Source organism: Oncorhynchus keta, chromosome 10, assembly GCF_023373465.1.
Source record: "Oncorhynchus keta strain PuntledgeMale-10-30-2019 chromosome 10, Oket_V2, whole genome shotgun sequence".
NCBI classification, from domain to species: Eukaryota; Metazoa; Chordata; class Actinopteri; order Salmoniformes; family Salmonidae; genus Oncorhynchus; species Oncorhynchus keta.
The window spans coordinates 53,343,675-53,365,566 of NC_068430.1; the positions used below are offsets into that span (position 1 = coordinate 53,343,675).

The 21,892-nt window shown below is 41.5% G+C and overlaps 1 protein-coding gene across 1 annotated transcript; it reads left to right on the top strand.

Moving 5' to 3' along the window:
- Positions 1-4,202: 4,202 nt before the first annotated feature.
- Positions 4,203-16,982, top strand: LOC118389546 (helicase with zinc finger domain 2-like). Its single transcript, XM_035779442.2, has 6 exons — positions 4,203-4,264; positions 11,279-12,083; positions 12,241-12,316; positions 12,620-16,489; positions 16,594-16,734; positions 16,834-16,982. The coding sequence occupies exons 2-4, from the start codon at positions 11,340-11,342 to the stop codon at positions 13,795-13,797; spliced, it is 1,998 nt and encodes a 665-aa protein (XP_035635335.1). The 5' UTR covers positions 4,203-4,264; positions 11,279-11,339; the 3' UTR covers positions 13,798-16,489; positions 16,594-16,734; positions 16,834-16,982.
- The last annotated feature ends 4,910 nt before the right edge of the window (positions 16,983-21,892 follow it).

Consider the following 21,892-nt stretch of genomic DNA (forward strand, 5'->3'; position numbering starts at 1 on the left):
GATGCTGCGTGTGAGCAGGTGTCTGAGTCCGCTACGGTCGGTGCCTTCCCGAGGCAACCTACAGTTAATGGTCGAGTCTCCAGTCTGTCCTCGTCACTACGAGTGGATTTAAGTTTTTTATGTTTTGTTTTCTGCTCTGATTGTCCAGGAGTATTGCTTATATCCTTTACTGGAATAAAGACTCTGTTTTCGCCAAGTCGCTTTTGGGTCCTCATTCACCTGCATAACACCAGCATCAACACTAACCATCTCTGCAATCCTCCTCCATGCCATTGACCTTTTGATTTGGTCTCTGTGTTCTAAAATCATTCTCAGCAAATAAATAGAATTACAACACTCCCCATGCCCCATTATTTTATTTTATTTTTGTACATTTTTTAAATTAGCCTACAAATGGTGTCAGCTCCTTATTTGCATGTGCAGTACTGTACCTAGAATACAAGGGTTGGATTTGCACTAAACAATGGAATATGTCAGAAAAATCTTGTAGAAAATCTGGTTTATGGAAAATCTGGCTTAGCATCACATTATCTATTGGTATCATGTTATATTGAGGACATATAGCTAGCTATTCTCTGCTTCAGATGTACAATGACAAAGTGCACATTGCACATGCCTGTTAGACGAGCATTGTCATCCTACTGTAGGACTATGGCTGCAATAAGGATGCATGCCATTATGATAAATTGCAAACTAGGTTCACATGGCTGATATCCTTAGACAGAGTGACAATCAAATAAAACAAATTGGAGAGCTCACAACTGGATAAAACGTTAATGTTCATTTTAGAAATCAACACAGAATCAGTCAAATTAGAGACAGATCCCCTAGCCTAGGTTTGCGTTTTAGCAGAACAGAAATGTTTTACTATTACTTAAGTATTAATTGATAACTATTAATATCAAACAAATCAGGTAAATACATCACTTTTCTCTCACAGCAGACAGTCTTTTGCAGCTCTCCATGTATGAGGACAGATATCACAAAGAAACAGGCTTCATTATATGTCAGAGGAATTAAATTCCTATATGTCAATTCAATTAATACACTCTGCCCATTTCTAAGGATTTGTAAGATACTTACTTGCATAAAATGGGCAGAGACCAGTCTCAAAATCAAGCAATAGCGTTTATTCTCGAGAGTACAAAACATGATACAATTTACAACAGGTTATAACCTGAAAATGACGTCATTAGGTTTCAAACTGTCCCGTCCCTCCTCCACTCCGGTTCAATGGCAGTATAGTTCACAATCTTTCCTACATCGTCCCTCACCGATTGAGATAATTTACGATAATTTATACATCTATACAGCAACATAATAGTATTCTGATTAGTCAGTCCTGATTGAAATGTATACATAATTAGTCATTATTGATAAAAAAAATCCCTTATTACAATTAGACAACCCTGACTATTATCTCTCTGTCTGTCTACATAGTTTTACTCTCCAGGGACTAGAACTGGAGAATATTTTCATAATTTCCTCCCACAACCTGCTCTAACTTGTACTTATCTACACTACATGACCAAACGTATGTGGACACCTGTCCGTCAAACACCTCATTCCAAAATCATGGGCATTAATATGGAGTTGGTCTCTCCTTATCTGCTATAACAGCCTTTACTCTTCTGTTTCTTTTATCTGTACGACTCGTTGAACGTCAAGCTTGAGAGGTCAAGCTTGTCTTCAAATGTAAACATATCTTTTAAACCATGTGAAGGGAAGAATGAGGGGGAACCAATTATCTCTTGGCTCCACAATGTCTGTGTGCCAGTCACTGTCTCTCTGTGATCTTCTCCAGGAGGGGGTGCATTTGATATATGCTAGTGGTGTAACGGCGTTCGTTTGGTGAAAGAGAGTCGGACCAAAATGCGGCGTGGTGGTTACTCATGTTCTTTAATGAAAAAATAATGAACAATACATGAAATAACTAAATAGCAAAACAACAAACGAAACGCGAAAACCTATACAGCCTATCTTGTGAAAACAAACACAGAGACAGGAACAATCACCCACGAAAACACAAACAGAATATGGCTGCCTAAATATGGTTCCCAATCAGAGACAACGATAATCACCTGACTCTGATTGAGAACCGCCCCAGGCAGCCATAGACTACGTAGACACCCCACAAACCCCTAAGACAAAAACACACCACAATAACCTATGTCACACCCTGGCCTGACCAAACAAATAAAGAAAACACAAAATACTAAGACCAAGGCGTGACAAGTGGGTGAGGTTTTGTTTTTGGTCCTGTGTGGTACCAAGAGCGAGATAAGAGCTTTGTTTAGGGGACCAAACTGAATGATAATTTGTAGCTAAATACTGTCTGGCGATGGGATACTCCTCTCTCAAGAAAAAATGTTCTTTGTATAATGTTCTTAAGATCTGTTATTTGTCATGTCGACTAGGGGGGTGGATCTTTGCTATAAAGGATCTCAGTTGCCATTATGTTGACACTCTCAGAGAATTCATTTATAGACACTGAACTGAGTCACAGGGTTGTGATGGAGCTCATAATAATTAAAGATGGACTTTATGACAACTCTGACTTGTGTGGTGGTTTGCGCTCATGATTTGGTAAATACAGGAAATTTCCACTACAGTGTTCCTGTCACCTCTCCCCTTCTTACAACCTACAAGCCTCTGCCAAAGCAAAGCAGAACTCTGCCCCCTGGGCTGACACAGAAGCTGGCAGCTAGCCAGCCTACACTAATCCCCCGTCGTCACACACAGAATATCCCGTCACCCTCTTCCCTTTTGTGGTCATGGAACTAGAGCAGTCTGTGTACAATACTTCTGTCTCTTGCTAAACAGGCAGCAGCTTTGAAGTAATATGGTCTGGGTTAAATACATGCGATTCTCCCTCCCCAGGCAACAGGATTACTTATTTATTTTACTAGGCAAGTCAGTTAAGAACAAATTCTTATTTTCAATGACAGCCTAGGAACAGTGGTTAACTGCCTGTTCAGGGGCAGAACGAAAGATTTGTACCTTGTCAGCTCGGGGGTTTGAACTTGCAACCTTCCGATAACTATAGTCCAACACTCTAACCACTAGGCTACCCTGCCGCCCCAGGCTACCCGGCGCAGGATTCAGACTTCCCCCATTTAACGTTAACACGCATTTTGTCATCTCGCACTAGTAATACATTGTGCTTTCGTGCTGTTCACGATGGTTGCTACAGCGTGTGGAACATACAGATCTGCTGTACTTTTTGACCAACTGTGATCGAAGCAGTGTTATGCAAAACCATTTCTATCACCCGTACTGCCCTCAGACACAGCAGCATTCCTCTCTCTGCCTTTTGCAACCCATATCGCTCTTTTTCCTCTTTAAGAGAAGGATATAATGATGTGACCTGTTTCACTTTGTAGCCTGGGGCGAACGGTGGAGGAGTGGCATGTAGTAATGAATGTAGTAATAAATTGTTTTTTAAAAGTTTTTAAACATGTATTTTATTTACTTACTTGAATAGGTTCACGCCCACGAACACGAAGCGGCCAATCTCAAAAAAGTACTGTATGTTAAATGTGATATCATCGACGCTTTAGACCAGTAATTCTCAACTGGTGGGTTGCGACCAAATTTGGGTCCTGGGATGTTTTGAATGGGTCGTGGGTTTCTGAGTTTAAAAAAATAAATTTTGTAGATTTTATTTTAGGGGTGACAAACCTGTTAGAAAGTTTGTAGAAATAATAATGAACCTACATTTTTTTGTCATTTAATCTGAGCTATTTTTCTTAAATCACAGTATGTTTAATATATAGCTACTGTATTAGCCGTGCTATTTAGCAGATTTTGTTGTCCCAGACCAGTGAGCTTATTAATATTCTTCATCAAGAATATGGTCAAATTGTTATTATTGACAATGATAAAGGTGGGAATCATGTTCCCTTTCCATATAATTGCTACATGTATTATCAATATAGCATTAAAAACAGTTTTCCAGATTGCATTTTGACAAAAAAAAAAAAATGGATTTGAATATTGGGTCGCGACTGAGACAACCTGCTTCAATTTGGGTCCCCAAGGTCAAAACCAGTTGAGAACCACTGCTTTCAGACTGGAGTAACTCCATGATGCCGACGCCCAGAATGACAGAAACAAAACTTAACTCAACAGCAAATGAAATGATCCTCCAGCGATGGGAGGGATTATTGTCTCAAACATCCACAATGAGATACAACTGAAGAAAAAACTGGACTTTTAATTGAGTGGGTAATGCCTGTTAAAAACTCCTCCTGAAGCTATTGTGGTAAGTTCATATTTTCAAAAGGAGTTCATTTACAATGTGTAGCCTACACATGGACGTGTTGATATAATAAAACTGTGAATGGGAAGTGTCAGAGGCTCCTGCTTACTTCCCCCTCCTATTCCAAACCAGGAATTACTTGATGGTGCATTTTTTTTGTAATGACAACAAATTGACTAATTGTTGCCTGGTGAAAAGTCAGCCAAGTAAGTAGATTAAACAGGCAAAGAAAATGTTTTGATCTTAAATTACATAACAGTAACTTCAGAAATTACTGTTAAAAAAGCACATTATTGGTCTTTTGTTGGGACTTAGAGTGACATGTGATGGGAAAGTAATTTAACACTGTCTTTTTTTGGTAACAATTTACTTTGATTATATATCCAAAATACATTCATTATATATCTATAAGCATTTCATGAATGTGTTCTAACAGTTCCAAAATGCATTATTAAAGGTTAATGAAATATATCCATAGCATTGTGCCTTCATATAATGCTATGCAAGAGCTCTTTAGGTATCTTAATAGATGCATCGTTACCATGAACGAGGAGAGTAAATCCACACCATCTAATAAGTAGATGATCCTGATGAAGGCTGTTGTAGCCGTAACACAGTGTTTTTTAAATGATTGCCATGTATAAGCCATAAAACAATAAAGGTTTTTGAAATGTTCCACTATATGAGAATGCCTTGAATACTTCTGGAAGGTTGTTTTCACAAAGGCATTGTTTACTATCCAGCATCAACTTCTTTTTGTTCAATAGTATTTCGTCACCTGATCAAAGAGTACCAGATGGATTAACCATAAACCAAAGAACCCGGTCCTCTCCTGTGGCTCTCTCTTGCTCTAGATATACAGTTTACGTATTTTTGCCTTACAATCTTCAATAGTTCTTACACAAAGCCATGAATATAAAAATTCTATGTTCTGAATCAGGGGAGGATGGGAGAAAAATTCACAGCTTTATTTATTTGTTGAACTTTCCCCCCAAAATGTTCCATCTTTCAATCTTCAATAAACTCTTACACAAAGCGTGCCATGACTATGAATATTTAATATAATGTGTATATCCAGATATTATTGAAGATGTGTTGATGGGTGGGGGGTATTTTGTTATGAACTGAGATGTATGGCACATATAGGTGGTTTATTTTCTATAAAACAATTTTACATCTACAATAGATCTCCAGAGCATCTTTTGTTTTACCTAATGTCTGGCAACATCAAATTTGACCATTTATGAATGGATGAGGATCTAGGTATCGCATTTGTTTAATTCTGAATGCTTATAAAAGGTAATATGTAGAAACTGAGTGTTGCATTTGTTATGTCCGTCTAAAATGACCAAGCATGCTGTGTATCATGTTTCTGAAGAACTGGATTACTTCAGAGGATCAGATCGTTTCCATTGCTGATTGGAGATCTCAGGAATTATCCTCAGTCATGCCAAGAGGTATGGTGTTCTTTGGGTGCAACTCAGGATTCTTTGTCCTCCAAACATGACGAGTTGAGTTTTTACCAAAAAGTTATATTTTGGTTTCATCTGACCATATGACATTTTCCCAATCTTCTTCTGGATCATCCAAATGCTCTCTAGCAAACTTCAGACGGGCCTGGACATGTACTGGCACTGCAGGATTTGAGTCCCTGGCGGCGTAGTGTGTTACTGATGGTAGACTTTGTTACTTTGGTCCCAGCTCTCTGCAGGCCATTCACTAGGTCCCCCCGTGTGGTTCTGGGAGTTTTGCACATGGTTCTTGTGATCATTTTGACCCCACAGGGTGAGATCTTGCGTGGAGCCCCAGATCGAGGGAGATTATCAGTGGTCTTGTATGTCTTCTATTTCCATATAATTGCTACCACAGTTGATTTCTACAAACCAAGCTGCTTACCTATTGCAGATTCAGTCTTCCCAGCCTGGTGCAGGTCTACAATTTTGTTTCTGGTGTCCTTTGACAGCTCTTTGGTCTTGGCCATAGTGGAGTTTGGAGTGTGACTGTTTGAGGTTGTGGACAGGTGTCTTTTATACTGATAACAAGTTCAAACAGGTGCCATTAATACAGGTAATGAGTGGAGGACAGAGGAGCCTCTTAAAGAAGAAGTTACAGGTGTAACGGCGTTCTTCGTTTGTCGAAAGAGAGTCGGACCGAAATGCAGCGTGGTTGTTACTCATGTTCTTTAACCTGTTAGTCCTATAGGGGCAGTATTTCATTTTTGGATAAAAACACGTGCCCGTTTTAAGCGCAATATTTTGTCACGAAAAGATGCTCGACTATGCTTGGAATTGATAGCTTTGGAAAGAAGACACTCTGACATTTCCAGAACTGCAAAGATTTTCACTGTGAGTGCCTTAGAACAAAAGCTTCAGGCAAAACCAAGATGTTTGAGCGACCAGGAAATGAACAGGATTTCTGAAGGTACGTTTTCCATGATCGCCTTATATGGCTGTGAAAGCGACAGGAATGAACGGACACTTTCTAGCGTTTCCCCAAGGTGTCTGCAGCATTGTGACGTATTTGTAGGCATATCATTGGAAGATTGACCATAAGAGACTACAATTGCCAAGTGTCCCGCACGGTGTCTGCGTGGAAATTGGTGCGCAAAAGTCAGCTACCAGTATTTTTACATCCGAATCAGAGAACAAAGAAGGCTTCTAGGACTGCCATTTCAATGAAGAGATATATGACAAAACACCTTGAGGATTGATTCAAACAACGTTTTCCATGTTTCAGTCGATATTATGGAGTTAATTCGGAAAAAGTTCGACGTGTAGGTGACTGAATTTTTGGTTAGTTTCGGTAGCCAAATGCATAGTAACAAAACGGAACGATGTGTCCTACACAAGAATCTTTCAGGAAAAACTGGACATCTGCTATGTAACTGAGAGTCTCCTCATTGAAACATCTGAAGTTCTTCAAAGGTAAATTATTTTATTTGATCCCTTTGCTGGTTTTTGTGAATATGTTGCGTGCTAAATGCTAACGCTAAATGCTAAGCTAGCTATCACCACTCTTACACAAATTATTGATTTTCTCTGGTTCTAAAGCATATTTTGAACATCTGAGACGACAGGATTGTTAAGAAAAGGATAAGCTTGAGAGCAGGCATATTTATTTCATTTCATTTGCGATTTTTAGAAATCGCTAACGTTGCGTTATGGTAATGAGCTTGAGGCTGTAGTCACGATCCCGCATGCGGGATGGGGCGGACTAAGAGGTTTAATGAATGAATCGTGATACATGAAATAACTTATACAAATACAAAACAACAAACGGAACGTGAAAAACCTAATTACAGCCTATCTGGTGAACACTACACAGAGACAGGAACAATCACCCACGAAATACACAGTGAAACCCCGGCTACCTAAATACGGTTCCCAATCAGAGACAACGAGAATCGCCTGACTCTGATTGAGAACCGCCTCAGGCAGCCAACCTATGCTACACCCTTACTCAGCCGCAATCCCAATGCTTACAAAACCCCAATACGAAACACAAAATTAAACCCATGTCACACCCTGGCCTGACCAAATATATAATGAAAACACAAAACACTATGACCAAGGCGTGACAACAGGTCTGTGAGAGCCAGAAATCTTGCTTGTTTGTAGTTGACCAAATACTTATTTTCCACAATAATTTGCAAATAAATTCATTAAAAATCCTACAATGTGATTTTCTGGATTTTCTTTTCTCATTTTGTTTGTCATAGTTGAAGTGTACCTATGATGAAAATTACAGATCTCTCTCATCTTTTTAAGTGGGAGAACTTGCACAATTGGTGGCTAACTAAATACTTTTTTGCCCCACTGTATATACTGTATATATATACTGTAGTACCAGTCTGGACACACCTACTCATACAAGGGTTTTCTTTATTTGTACTATTTTCTGCATTGTAGAGTAATTAAAACTATGAAATATCACATATGGAATCATGTTGTAACCAAAAAGTATTAAACAAATCAACATATATTTTAGATTTTAGATTCTTCAAAGTAGCCACCCTTTGCCTTGATGAAAGCTTTGCACACTCTTGGCATTCTCCCAACCAGCTTTACCTGGAATGCTTTTCCAACATTCTTGAAAGCAGTTCCCACATATGCTGAGCTCTTATTGGCTGCTTTTCCTTCACTATGTAGTCCTACACATCCCAAACCATCTCAAAATGGGTAGAGGTCGGGTGATTGTGGAGGCCAGGTCATCTAATGCAGCACCCCATAATTTTTCTTCTTGGTCAAATAGCCCTTACACAGCCTGGAGGTGTGTTGGGTCATTGTCCTGTTAAAAACAAATGATAGTCCTACTAAGCGCAAACCAGATGGGATGGCATATCGCTGCAGAATAATATGGTAGCCATGTTGGTGTCACACCCTGACCATAGAGAGCTTTTTATTCTCTATGTTGGTTAGGTCGGGGTGTGACAAGGGTGGGTCATCTAGGTGATTATATTTCTATGTTGACCTGGTGTGGTTCCAAATTAGAGGCAGCTGTTTATCGTTGTCTCTGATTGGGGATCATATTTAGGCAGCCATTTCCCCTTTGTGCTTTGTGGGATCTTGACTATGTATAGTTGTCTGTGAGTAGTATTGTAGCTTCATGTTTCGTTTTGTGATTTATTGTTTCCTTTGAGTTTCACTTCAAAATAAAGAGGATGGAACCATACCACGCTGCATCTTGGTCCACTCATTATAACGATCGTGACAGAAGATCCCACCACAAAGGGACCAAGCAGCGTGGCCAGGAGGCAGCGAGGGAACAACAACGACGACACCGGGGTTCGCTGCCACGACGGAAGCCCGAGAGGCAGCCTCAAAACATTTTTTTGGGGGGGGGACACGGGGTGGTTGGCGGAGCCAGGTTTTGACCCAGAACCAACTCCCCGTACTCACCGTGGGGAGCATGTGACCGGTCTGGCACCATGTTTTGCGGTCATACGCACTGTGTCTCCAGTGCGCATTCACAGCCCGGTGCGTTCTGTGCCAACTCCTCTCACTTGTCGTGCTAAAGTGGGTATCTGTCCAGGACGGCTTGTGCCGGCTCAGCGCGCCTGGTCCCCAGTGCGCCTCCTCGGTCCAGGATATCATGGGTCGGCTCTACGCGCTGTATCCCCAGTGCGCCTTCACAGCCCAGTGCATCCTGCGCCAGCTTCCTGCACTTGCCGTGTGAAGGTGGTCATTTGTCCAGGACACATTGTGCCAGCTCGACGCTCCAGACCTCCAGTGCATCTCCACAGTCCAGAGCTTCCGGCGACAGTTCCCAGTCCGGAGCTTCCGGTGACAGTTCCCAGTTCTGAGCTTCCGGCAACGTTTCACAGTCCGGAACCTCCGACGGTCCACGGTCCGGAGTCCCCGGCGACGATCCACGGTCCAGTGTCCAAGCAAGCAAGTCTCCCAAACAAGTCTCCCAAGCAAATCTCTTCTTCTCATTGGTGTCCTTTAGTAGTGGTTTCTTTGCAGCAATTCGACCATGAAGGCTTGATTCACACAGTGTTCTCTGAACAGTTGATGTTGAGATGTGTCTGTTACTTGAACTCTGTGAACCATTTATTTAGGCTGTCATTTCTGAGGCTGGTAACTCTAATGAACTTATACTCTGCAGCAGAGGTAAGTCTGGGTCTTCCTTTCCTGTGGTGGTCCTAATGAAAGCCAGTTTCATCATAGAGCTTGATGGTTTTTGCAACTGCAATTCATGTCTTATAGTAATGATGGACTGCAATTTCTCTTTGCTTATTTGAGCTGTTCTTGCCATAATATGGACTTGGTCTTTTACCACAAATGAACTTTAGCAAGAAAGAATTCCACAAATGAACTGTCAGCAAGGCACACCTGTTCATTGAAATGCATTCCGGGTAACTACCACTTGAAGCTGGTTGAGATAATGCCAAGTGTGCACAAAGTTGTCATCAAGGCAAAAGATGGCTACTTTGAAGAATCTCAAATAGAAAATACATTTTGATTTGTTTAACACTTGTTTGCGTACTGCATGATTCTGTGTTATTTCATAGTTTTGATGTCTTCACTATTATTCTACAATGAAGAAAATTGAAAAATAAGGAAAAACCCTGGAATGAGTAGGTGGGTCCAAACTTTTGACTTGTTCTGTAGATATGTGTGTGCGTTTCCAAATCATGTCCACTCAATTGAAATTACCACAGGTGGACTCCAACGAAGTTGTAGAAACATCTCAAGGATGATCAATGGAAACAGGATGCACCTGAGCTCAATTTCGAGTCTCATAGCGAAGGGTCTGAATACTTATGTAAATAAGGTATTTCTGTTTTTTTTGTAGTTAGAAAATGTGCAGAAACATGTTCAAACCTGTTTTCGCTTTGTCTTTATATTATTTCCATAATAAGCTATTGATTGATGATAGAAAAAAATATTTCATCAATTTTAGAATATTGGCTGTAGCGCAACAAAATGTGGAAAAGGGGTCTGAATACTTTCCGAATGCGCTGTGTATGTTCAGTCTTACATTATGCAATTAGTTGACATGCAGTCAATTCAGGAAGTTATTTTAATGTAAAATTTAAGTTAAAAAAACATTTCAAGATTACAGTACTTCTTCAATTTGAATTGACTCCAGCTCTGAGTTGACAGGCAAGCATTGTTACATAATAGTGCTTAAAACTGTTAATAACATATGTGAGATTTTTGTAAACATTAGATTTGCAACAAAATACTTTTATTTGACCTCTGTGTAATGATTAAGATAGCACAGTTAGGTCATAGGTCATCAATCATTTGAATTGTGTAAGCCTCATATGGGTTTGACAGTTATAAATTAACATTTAAAAGTATTGTGCCATGTACTAATCCCAATGTTAATACACAGATTTGAATCCAAATGTTAACACACACACACTTGTAGTTGTAATGTACCTGCTTTTTAATTACTGGTGCAACATACATTTCATGAAAAAGTAGGGAGACCAGTTTTCCATTCTGGTTTTAAGGACAGTCACATTTTAATGGTAAGCATAGTTAACCCCTCTCTTTCTCTGGTCAGCTCTGCAGATTTGTATATCAAAGACCATTTCCATCCATACGTCAACTCTGGACACCCTGAGATGAAGCCACTGAGAATAAAAGCAAATAAACAAGAGGTTCTAGTAAGTTCTACGGATGAGATCGCTCAGAAGTACTGCCTTCTATCCAAAGACGGTCAGTTTTTTCTACCTCCTACCAAATCTGCTTTGGATCACCACAGAATAGTCATAACAACTACTGCAATGGCAAGACACTTCAATGACCTGAATCTTTCCGATGGCTACTTCACCCACATCCTGATTGACGAAGCCTCCCAGATGCTCGAATGTGAAGCCCTAATGCCCCTTGGTCTGGCAGGGCCAGTAACTCGGGTGGTTCTAGCTGGAGATCACATGCAGATGGAACCAAAACTATTTTCAACGGACGATGACCAACACTCCAATCACTCTTTGCCGAACCGCCTGTTCCACTTCTATCAAGGCCGTGAAAGTAGTACAGCTTTGAAAAGCAGAATATTTTTTCACAAGAACTATCGCAACACAAAAGAGATTTTGAAAAGAGAATTTGTGTCCACTCACTTCTACGTTGGCAAGTCGGATGCCATCAAGGCTGTTGGTAATGTTCCAGCTCATCCGAACAGCCACCCTTTGAGGTTTCACCATGTCAGAGGAGAATCCCACTTGGACACCGCATCCATGTCATGGTTTGATCTTGACGAGGTTGAATGCGTGGTTGAAATAGTGCAAAATCTGCTCAGAGATTGGCCAATCGCATGGGGGAATCATGACCAAAGCTCAAGCTGTGTTCTCTCTGAACGATGCCAGGTGAAACAGTTGTTCCTCATAAAAAAAAATGTAATCAATTACCGTGCACAGTTTAATAATTCTAATGCATTTGTTGTGAAAATGAGGAAAAACCTCTCAAGTCAATGTTGTGTTATGTCCATAACTTTTTTGGTTGACATTATTTATGTATTCATAGGTTTCAATGATCAGAAAAGAGCTTCAGAAAAGATTCCTTGGCCGAGTGACTGTGGAGAACATATCCAATGTTCAAGGTATTTATCATGAAAAACAACTCAAAGATTTCGTCTGGAATTTATTCCGATCGCGCTTTGCGAACTATGCAGCTTTTAAAGGCAATGCTCTTGCATTCGAGCAAACGTCGTTCACAGTAGCTGCATATGTCGACTCAAATCAGAAATTAACACATGATTTGTTAACATAATACCTTTTTTTTGTAATATTTTTGTTGACTTCATTTATTTTATGTTATTTTGATCTTTGTATTGAAACCTTTCTATTCATCAAAATAATGGGTTGTTAATTAACCATATAACACTTTCATTCTTTCTTGACAGGCAAACAGTTCAGAGCAATAGTAATGACTGCCGTTCAAACCCGTGACAGCCTTCACCCTCCTGACTCATATTGTGTGGAGTTTTTCTACGATGCTCGCATGCTGAACACAGCCATGACTAGGGCTCAATCCCAGGTTGTTGTGGTTGGAGATGCTGCTGCGCTTTGCTACTTTGGGAAGTGCTCAAGAATCTGGAGAAGCTACATTCACCATTGTATTAGCAAGGGAAGTGCTGAACCGAAACACCTTACCAATGACTTCATTGATGGCGATATCAAGGAAATCTCAAGATTCCAAAGGACAGAATACCTGGATGAGAGCAGCACTCAGTCAGTTATGTTCGATACAGAGAACAACATTGATGCTATTCTCCAAGAACTACAAGAGGAGCAAAACAGGGCACACTACACACTACTGGAACGAAAGAGACTATACGATAGTGCCAAAGTTGAAAGAGATGCCTTGTTGCAGTTGTTGAGAGAGCAGCCCAATGTGTACAAGCGAGGTGAATTGGTCATGGAGAAACATAATGCAGGTTATATCATTCCATTTGACAACCCAACTAACCACATTATCATCAAAGGTAGATGTAACCTCGGCAAGTCCTTCAGTGGTGATGAAATGGTGGCCGAAGTAGTTCCTTGTGAGGGTATTCCACAAGGAAAAGTGTTAGGCACCATCAAGGCAGCTGAATCCCGTCGTGTGTTTGCTTGTACCCTTGAAGTTGAAGATTACCAGAAACCCAAAACGAAGACTGAATATCAATTCCTCAGAAAAATGATGGTACCACTCAACACAAACACCACCAAAATATGTACCTTGGTCAGCAAGAAGAGCCACAATTTAATTCCAATATGGAAGCACAATGATGGAGAATGGGAGATTGTCAGATATCATCAACTTGATAAAGAAATCAAACGCAATCATGTATTTATGGTGGAAGTGTTTTGCTGGAAAACGAAAATAGAAAACAAAGGAAACTATGCCTATCCGTTAGGGAAGGTGATAGACATTCTTTCCATAGGATCACCTTTGGAGGAGGGCTTAAGGATTTTGGATGCAGAATTTAATGTTCAACCGTTGCCTCCCAGCCATGTTTTAGCTGAACCATGTACCTGGAAAGACACCCAAAATAGTAACAGAAAGGACCTCCCGAAAGTTTATTACTTTCACTGTTGACCAAAAGAAATCCCTAGACTTGGATGATGCAATCAGTGTCATTGACATGGAAAGCCATTATGAGGTTGGAGTCCACATAGCAGATGTGGCAAGTTTCGTGAATCTTGGCGGTTCATTGGATGATGCTGCACAAAAACATGGTGCAACATTTTACAGCCCTAGAGAAGAACCTGTTTACATGTTCCCAAAACCAGTTAGCATCTACCACTTGAGTCTCCTGCCTGGTATAGATCGAAAGGTAGTTTCGTTAATGGTAAAAGTGGACAAGGCAACACACAAATTCACCGAAAAGAAATTCCAGTTTTCGCAAATCAAGTCCGATAGAAAGTTGTCTTATGACGAGGCAGAGGACATCATCAGTAAGTGGTCAGGAGAAGAGGCCAAGTTTGATACTTTAGAAGACTGTGTTTCTGTGGCATATCGTTTTGCCAAAGTCCAAAGGAAGGCCAGGCTTGGCAAGGATTGGAGCTATAGACAATTGGACGATCACCAGAAGCCAGGGAAGAGGAGATCCAGTCAGATGATTGAGGAGCTTAGTGTACTGTTCAACCATTCTGTGTCTGAATTTTTGATCAATGCAAATGAAACCATGTTCTGCACTCCACTCCGATGTCAAGTAAGCCCTGACCCTGAAATGTTAGAAGACTTGAAAGAGCGATACAAAGACATCATACCACTGTCCTTACACCTGAGGCACAACCTTGACCGTGACATTCAACTTGACCAGGAGGCCATGGAGAGCAAAAGCTTCTACGTGCTAACATCAATATGGAATGAGATCCTGTCAGCTGCCAAGAAAGAGGAAGTTGACACTGACACAATGATTGATCTGATTGGTACAGATGACATCTACCCCCAGCTCCTTCCAGTGATATATGAGTTTAGGAAGTGTCTTGACGAAGCCTACGTCATCCGCTCCAATTCATCCCGGGAAAAGGTTGGGCACTATTCCTTAAAACTTGAGTCATATACACAAGCATCCTCGCCCATACGTCGCTAAAAATTTACATTATCCTGCAAAGGCTTTTGCATTCAGTCCTAAGCGGCACTCTGGTCCAATATTCTCCACAGGAGATTGACATTCTGTGTCAGAAGATTGAAGACAGCTACAAGAAGGCCAATGATTATGAAAAGAAGGCTGCGATGATATCTTTCGCCATCAACATGAAGAAACAAAATTCTCTGAAGCTAGTATTTGTTGTTGGTGTAGCAGCAGGAGACAGTTTCAAGCTGTCATTTCCGTTCGACAGGCACTCTTTTCCAGAGTGTTTGCCTGTTAGGTACAGAGATTTGCAACCGAAGGATCAACCACTGTACGATTCAAGTGAGAACCAAATGACTCTGACATGGAGAAGACGAGTGTACTCAATTGACACTGCCAAAATTCACCAAGAGCTAAAAAAGGTGCAAAGTTCAGCTGCCTGCATCAAGCAAAACAAAAGACTTGGCAAGCCATTGTTAATGAAATGGGCCATGAAAAATGGAACATAGCAAGGTCTCTCATACTAGATGCCACAACAAAGCAAACAGAAAATGTAAAGAGTCTCTCAAAACATGCCAAGGTGGATTTGCTTGAAGCTGGGAATGACTCCCATAGAACTGCACATGGACAAGCTGAAAAATTTGAAATGTTGATCTTACCCTACATTTGATGCCGGGAGACACACTTCAAGTCCAAATGACATCTGAAGGAAAAAAAGGTTATTGGACACCCACTGTTCAGTTGGTGTGCATCAAACCAATATTTGAGGTGTGTGTAGACCATGCCCACAGTCCTATCACATCTTTTTCCAAACGTGCAGACTGTCCATCCAAGAGTGAATATTGCAATGCAAGAGAGTATGTGAAGATCTGGCGACCACTTTGTGAGATGGAGTCTGCAGACAATGCTGTGGATGAAAGTGACAGCATAATAATTGAGGACCTGAAGCTGAACTTGAAGCAAGGGAAAAACAGACTGAAAGGAAGTTTCGAACTTCCACTCAAATACATTAAAGAATGGGCCATTGAATGCGACCTTAGCAAGTGCTTTCTGTGCATCCGAAAAAGGGGATTGAAACTGACTTCAATCCCTGACCAATCAGAGGAAGTAGTCGACCCTAAGAATTACACATGGGTGGCACATGGTGTTTACAACCAACTTTGAAGAACCAAAAAACAACCAAAATCAAGCCAGAAAAGTGCACTTCTACATCAACCACTTGCCAATGGATACCATTCCAGAGTGTGTCTACCAGAGAAAGACAACATACACGGTTGAGATAATCCCAAAGCTTCTGACAGACGTGCAAGTATTAAATTAGTATGCAAAAAAAAGAGATTGAACAATTGTCATTGAACAAATGTATTACCGTTATTAATTAAGTCTCATTTAAGTTGTCAAAATGGTGCTTCAAATGTAACTACCATTTTTAGTAAATACCTGGTCATTGCTGCAGTTAAATATAAAGTAATACTCACATTTTAAAATAAGATTTATTTTTAAGTGCACTCTTTAAAATTAGATCATGTAAAAAAAAATCTCATATTTTTATTGGATGGACATAATGTTCCCATAATTAATTCAGTATACATAATGAATGGTTGTTAACATTTCTACTGTCTAGACGTAAAGAAATGGCTGTGAACAACATTGTGTCTGCAAATGAGCTTGTTCAGAAAATAGCCCGAGGACAACACGTTCCAAAAGGAGGTAAAGTAACCCCATTTTATATCTGTGGGAATATACAACAACCTTGTTTTTAATTAAGCTAAATGCTTGAAAGTATTGTTTTGTGGTCTTGCTTGGGATTGTAGCTTCGCAATCTGTTGTACCACCACGGTACCAACTCATGAGGGAAAAGGCACCAGAGGGTCTCCCAGAGCTGAATAAGAGTCAAATTGATGCAGTGGAGAAAGCTCTGAATAACAACTTCACAATCATACAAGGGCCACCTGGTAAGTTAACAAATACAGTACTACTACCAGAATACCTGAAGCTGTTTTATTGCCCATTGCTATGTTTACTCGAGTAAAAAATACACACATGTTTCATAGGGACTGGAAAGACTGTCTTAGGAGTTTACATTGTGTACTGGTTCCTTGTGATGAACTCCAAAAACCCCAGGATATTTGAAAATCCGAAGGACAAGGACAAGAAAGAAGTTATTCTCTGCTGTGGTCCTTCCAATAAGTCTGTCGATGTGGTTGCTGGCAAGTTACTTCATACTTGAATTGTGTATAATTGTGTATATTGTGTAAATAAATTTTGTAAATGACATCGCCAAAGTCGAGGATTGGTAGGATGGTCAGTTTTACAAGGGTATGTTTGGCAGCATGAGTGAAGGATGCTTTGTTGCGAAATAGGAAGCCAATTCTAGATTTAACTTTGGATTGGAGATGTTTGATATGGGTCTGGAAGGAGAGTTTACAGTCTAACCAGACACCTAAGTATTTGTAGTTGTCCACGTATTCTAAGTCAGAGCCGTCCAGAGTAGTGATGTTGGACAGGCGGGTAGGTGCAGGTAGCGATCGGTTGAAGAGCATGCATTTAGTTTTACTTGTATTTAAGAGCAATTGGAGGCCACGGAAGGAGAGTTGTATGGCATTGAAGCTTGCCTGGAGGGTTGTTAACACAGTGTCCAAAGAAGGGCCGGAAGTATACAGAATGGTGTCGTCTGCGTTGAGGTGGATCAGGGACTCACCAGCAGCAAGAGCGACCTCATTGATGTACACAGAGAAGAGAGTCGGTCCAAGAATTGAACCCTGTGGCACCCCCATAGAGACTGCCAGAGGTCCGGACAGCAGACCCTCCGATTTGACACACTGAACTCTATCAGAGAAGTAGTTGGTGAACCAGGCGAGGCAATCATTTGAGAAACTAAGGCTGTCGAGTCTGCCGATGAGGATGTGGTGGTTGACAGAGTCGAAAGCCTTGGCCAGATAAATGAATACGGCTGCACAGTAATGTTTCTTATCGATGGCGGTTAAGATATCGTTTAGGACCTTGAGCGTGGCTGAGGTGCACCCATGACCAGCTCTGAAGCCAGATTGCATAGCAGAGAAGGTATGGTGAGATTTGAAATGGTCGGTAATCTGTTTGTTGACTTGGCTTTCGAAGACCTTAGAAAGGCATGGTAGGATAGATATAGGTCTGTAGCAGTTTTGGTCAAGAGTGTCCCCCCCTTTGAAGAGGGGGATGACCGCAGCTGCTTTCCAATCTTTGGGAATCTCAGACGACACGAAAGAGAGGTTGAACAGGCTAGTAATAGGGGTGGCAACAATTTCGGCAGATAATTTTAGAAAGAAAGGGTCCAGATTGTCTAGCCCGGCTGATTTGTAGGGGTCCAGATTTTTCAGCTCTTTCAGAACATCAGCTGAATGGATTTGGGAGAAGGAGAAATGGGGAAGGCTTGGGCGAGTTGCTGTGGGGGGTGCAGAGCTGTTGAACGGGATAGGGGTAGCCAGGTGGAAAGCATGGCCAGCCATATAAAAATGCTTATTGAAATTCTCGATTATCATAGATTTATCGATGGTGACAGTGCTTTCTATCCTCAGTGCAGTGGGCAGTTGGGAGGAGGTGCTCTTATTCTCAATGGACTTTACAGTGTTCGCAGAACCTTTTGGAGTTTGTGCTACAGGATGCAAATTTCTGTTTGAAAAAGCTAGCCTTTGCTTTCCTAACTGCCTGTGTATATTGGTTCCTGACTTCCCTGAAAAGTTGCATATCGCGAGGGCTATTCAATGCTAAAGCAGTATGCCACAGGATGTTTTTGTGCTGGTCAAGGGTCGTCAAGTCTGGACTGTACCAAGGACTATATCTGTTCTTAGTTCTACATTTTTTGAATGGGGCTTGCTTATTTAACATGACGAGGAAAGCACTTTTAAAGAATAACCAGGCATCCTCTACTGATGGAATGAGGTCAATATCTTTCCAGGATACCCGGGCCAGGTCGATTATAAAGGCCTGCTCGCTGTAGTGTTTTAGGGAGCGTTTGACAGTAATGAGGGGTGGTCGTTTGACCGCGGACCCATTACGGATGCAGGCAATGAGGCAGTGATCGCTGAGAACCTGGTTGAAGACAGCAGATGTGTTTTTAGAGGGAAGGTTTGTCAGGATGATATCTATGAGGGTACCCTTGTTTACAGATTTAGGGTTGTACCATGTAGGTTCCATGATAATTTGTTGATGTTGAAGAGGCGCTGTTGCACCTTGTTCACCACACTGCCTGTGTGGGTGTACCAGTTTGTCCGTGATGTGTACACCGTGGAACTTAAAACTTTCCACCTTCTCCACTGCTGTCCCATCCATGTGGATAGGGGGGTGCTCCCTCTTCTGTTTACTGAAGTCCACGATCATTTGTTTTGTTGACGTTGAGTGAGAGATTGTTTTCCTGACACCACACTCCCGAGTGCCATCACCTCCCTGTAGGCTGGCTCGTCATTGTTGATGATCAAGCCTACTACTGTTGTGTTTTCTGCAAACTTGATGATTGAGTTTGAGGCGTGCATGGCCATGCAGTGATGGGTGAACAGGGAGTACAGGAGGGGGATGAGCACGTACCCTTGTGGGACCCTAGTGTTGAGGGTCAACAAAGTGGAGATGTTGTTTCCTAACTTCACCACCTGGGGGCGGCCCGTCAGGAAGTCCAGAACTCAATTGCACAGGGCGGGGTTGAGACCCAGTGCCTCAAGCTTAATGATGAGCTTGGAGGGTACTATGGTGTTGAATGCTGAGTTGTAGTCAATGAACAGCATTCTTTCATAGGTATTCTTCTTGTCCAGATGGGATATGGCAGTGTGCAGTGTGATGGCGATTGCATCGTCTGTGGACCTATTGGGGCGGTATGCAAATTGCAGTGGGTCTAAGGTGACAGGTAAGGTGGAGGTGATATGATCCTTGACTAGTCTCTCAAAGCACTTCATGATGGCAGAAGTGAGTGCTACAGGGCGATAGTCATTTAGTTAAGTTACCTTTGCCTTCTTGGGTACAGGAACAATGGTAGCCATCTTGAAGCATATGGGGACAGCAGACTAGGATAGGGAAAGATTGAATAACACACCAGCCAGCTGGTCTACTGTTAAGGGAATTTTATCAATGATGACTAATTATGTATACATTTCAATCAGGACTGACTAGTCCAAATGCTATTATGTACTGTACATATATGAATTTTCTCTGTTACTCCCATTCCCAATTGTGTATAATATAGTCAGGAGTTTAGAACAGTGCCTTGGTACAAATGAATGAACTATCTCCAGATGGCAGGACGGACTATCTCCAGACTGTCTAGAATGCTATCTACTCTGACTGACCTTGGCTTCAGGCGAGGAGGGAAGGCTCGAGAACTATAGGACCTCTCTACTAGTGTCATGAAGAGATAGAACATTTAGAAAACGCTGACGTCATTTTCAGTTTATAACCCGTGGAAAAATGTGTATGTACCCAGTACTCTCTTGAATTAAACGCTGTTACCTGACTTTTAAGACCGGGGCTCTGTCCATTCTTATAAAAAATATAGGGTTTTACAAACCCTTTGAATGCATTGACAGAGTATTTAATTCTGATTGGGAAACAATACAGAGGAATTTAGAATTCCTTCAACATCTACGCATGCTCTGAGGACGCAGCTAGAGATGCCGTCTGGGCCGGCAGCCTTGCGAGGGTAAACAGGTTTAAATGTCTCACTCACGTCGGCCACAGAGAAGGAGAGCCCACAGTCCTTGGTAGCGGGCCGCATTGGTGGCACTGTATTATCCTCAAAGTGGGAAAATAAGGTGGTGTTTAGTTTGTCTGGAAGCAAGACGTCGGTGTCTGTGACGTGGTTGGTTTTCTTTTTATTTTGTCTGTGATTGTCTGTAGACCCTGCCACATACGTCTTGTGTCTGAGCCATTGAGAGATGTTTATTTCTGTCGGTGCGACGCACAAAGAATCCCGGTTGCTGTACCGTCTCCGACAGCATAGCCCCAGAGAGCCATGTTTCCGTGAAACAGAGTATGTTACAATCCCTGATGTCTCTCTGGAAAGCAACCATTGCCCTAATTTTGTCTACCTTGTTATCTAGGGACTGGACGTAAGCGAGTAACATACTCAGAAGCAGTGGGTGGTGTGCGCACCTCTGAAGTCTGACCAGAAGGCCGCTTCTACCTCTTCTACCTCTTCTGCCGCAATGTTGTTTTGGGTCAGCCTCTGGAATCAGTTTGAATGCCTTGGGTGGTTTGAACAAAGGATCTGCTTCAGGAATGTCGTATTCCTGGGCGTAGTGCTGGTAAGTTGACGTCGCTCTGATATCCAATAGTTCTTACCGGCTGTGTATAATAACACTTCGGATTTTCTGGGCTAACAGTTTCAGAAATAATCCATAAAAAACAAAATACTTCAAAGTTTCTTAGGGACGAGAAGCGAGGCAACCCTCTCTGATGGTGCCATCTTGTAGAGGGTTTACTAACGCATTCGTTCTATTAGCTATGTAGACTATGATGTTACTTTATGGTAACAACACTGTAGGCTGTGTGTAGCGTTTATGATATGGTTTGGCTTGGAAAGGTTTTTTGCACGGTAACATACAGCTGATGTGTTGTGCAATGAAGTCCACAAGTGAAGGGAAAAGTTGAGAGGAGAGTGCGTAGATGTGAGAAGGAATATAACGTGAACTGTGTTTACACGTGATCAGGGGTGTATTCATTCTACCAATTCGGTTGAAAAACGTTTCTTAAACAGAAGCAAGCGAAATGGGGATAAACATACCTGAATTTGTCCAATAGAAACTTGAGTGTGCAAGGCGGTATTGAATGTGTCACTGTCCAAGTGTCACTGTCTATCGCCTTAGAAATTTCTCTCCACCTGTGTGCACCTACGTTGTAAACTTTCGTACATAGGCTAGGTTGTAGCAACCTAATTATGGGTAAAAGGACCATTTTAGTATCATGTAGTAGCCTAAACCTATCGCTGTTACATTGAACTGGGTGAATAGAATATGAATGACAGTCATCCAACATGCTGTAATAGAAATAAGGCCATGCTCATGGAGAAACAAACGTCCTCCATCATCTTAAACATCACCGACCGCCGCTGATATGTACATATAGGTAGGGATAAAGTGACTAGGCAACGGG

Excerpts from the sequence above, each read along its gene's own strand:
- LOC118389546 (XM_035779442.2), top strand. The coding sequence starts at position 11,340 with ATGAAGCCACTGAGAATAAAAGCAAATAAACAAGAGGTTCTAGTAAGT. Across the intron at positions 12,084-12,240 it reads TTCTCTCTGAACGATGCCAG|GTTTCAATGATCAGAAAAGA; the intron begins GTGAAACAGTTG and ends ATGTATTCATAG. Across the intron at positions 12,317-12,619 it reads GAACATATCCAATGTTCAAG|GCAAACAGTTCAGAGCAATA; the intron begins GTATTTATCATG and ends CTTTCTTGACAG.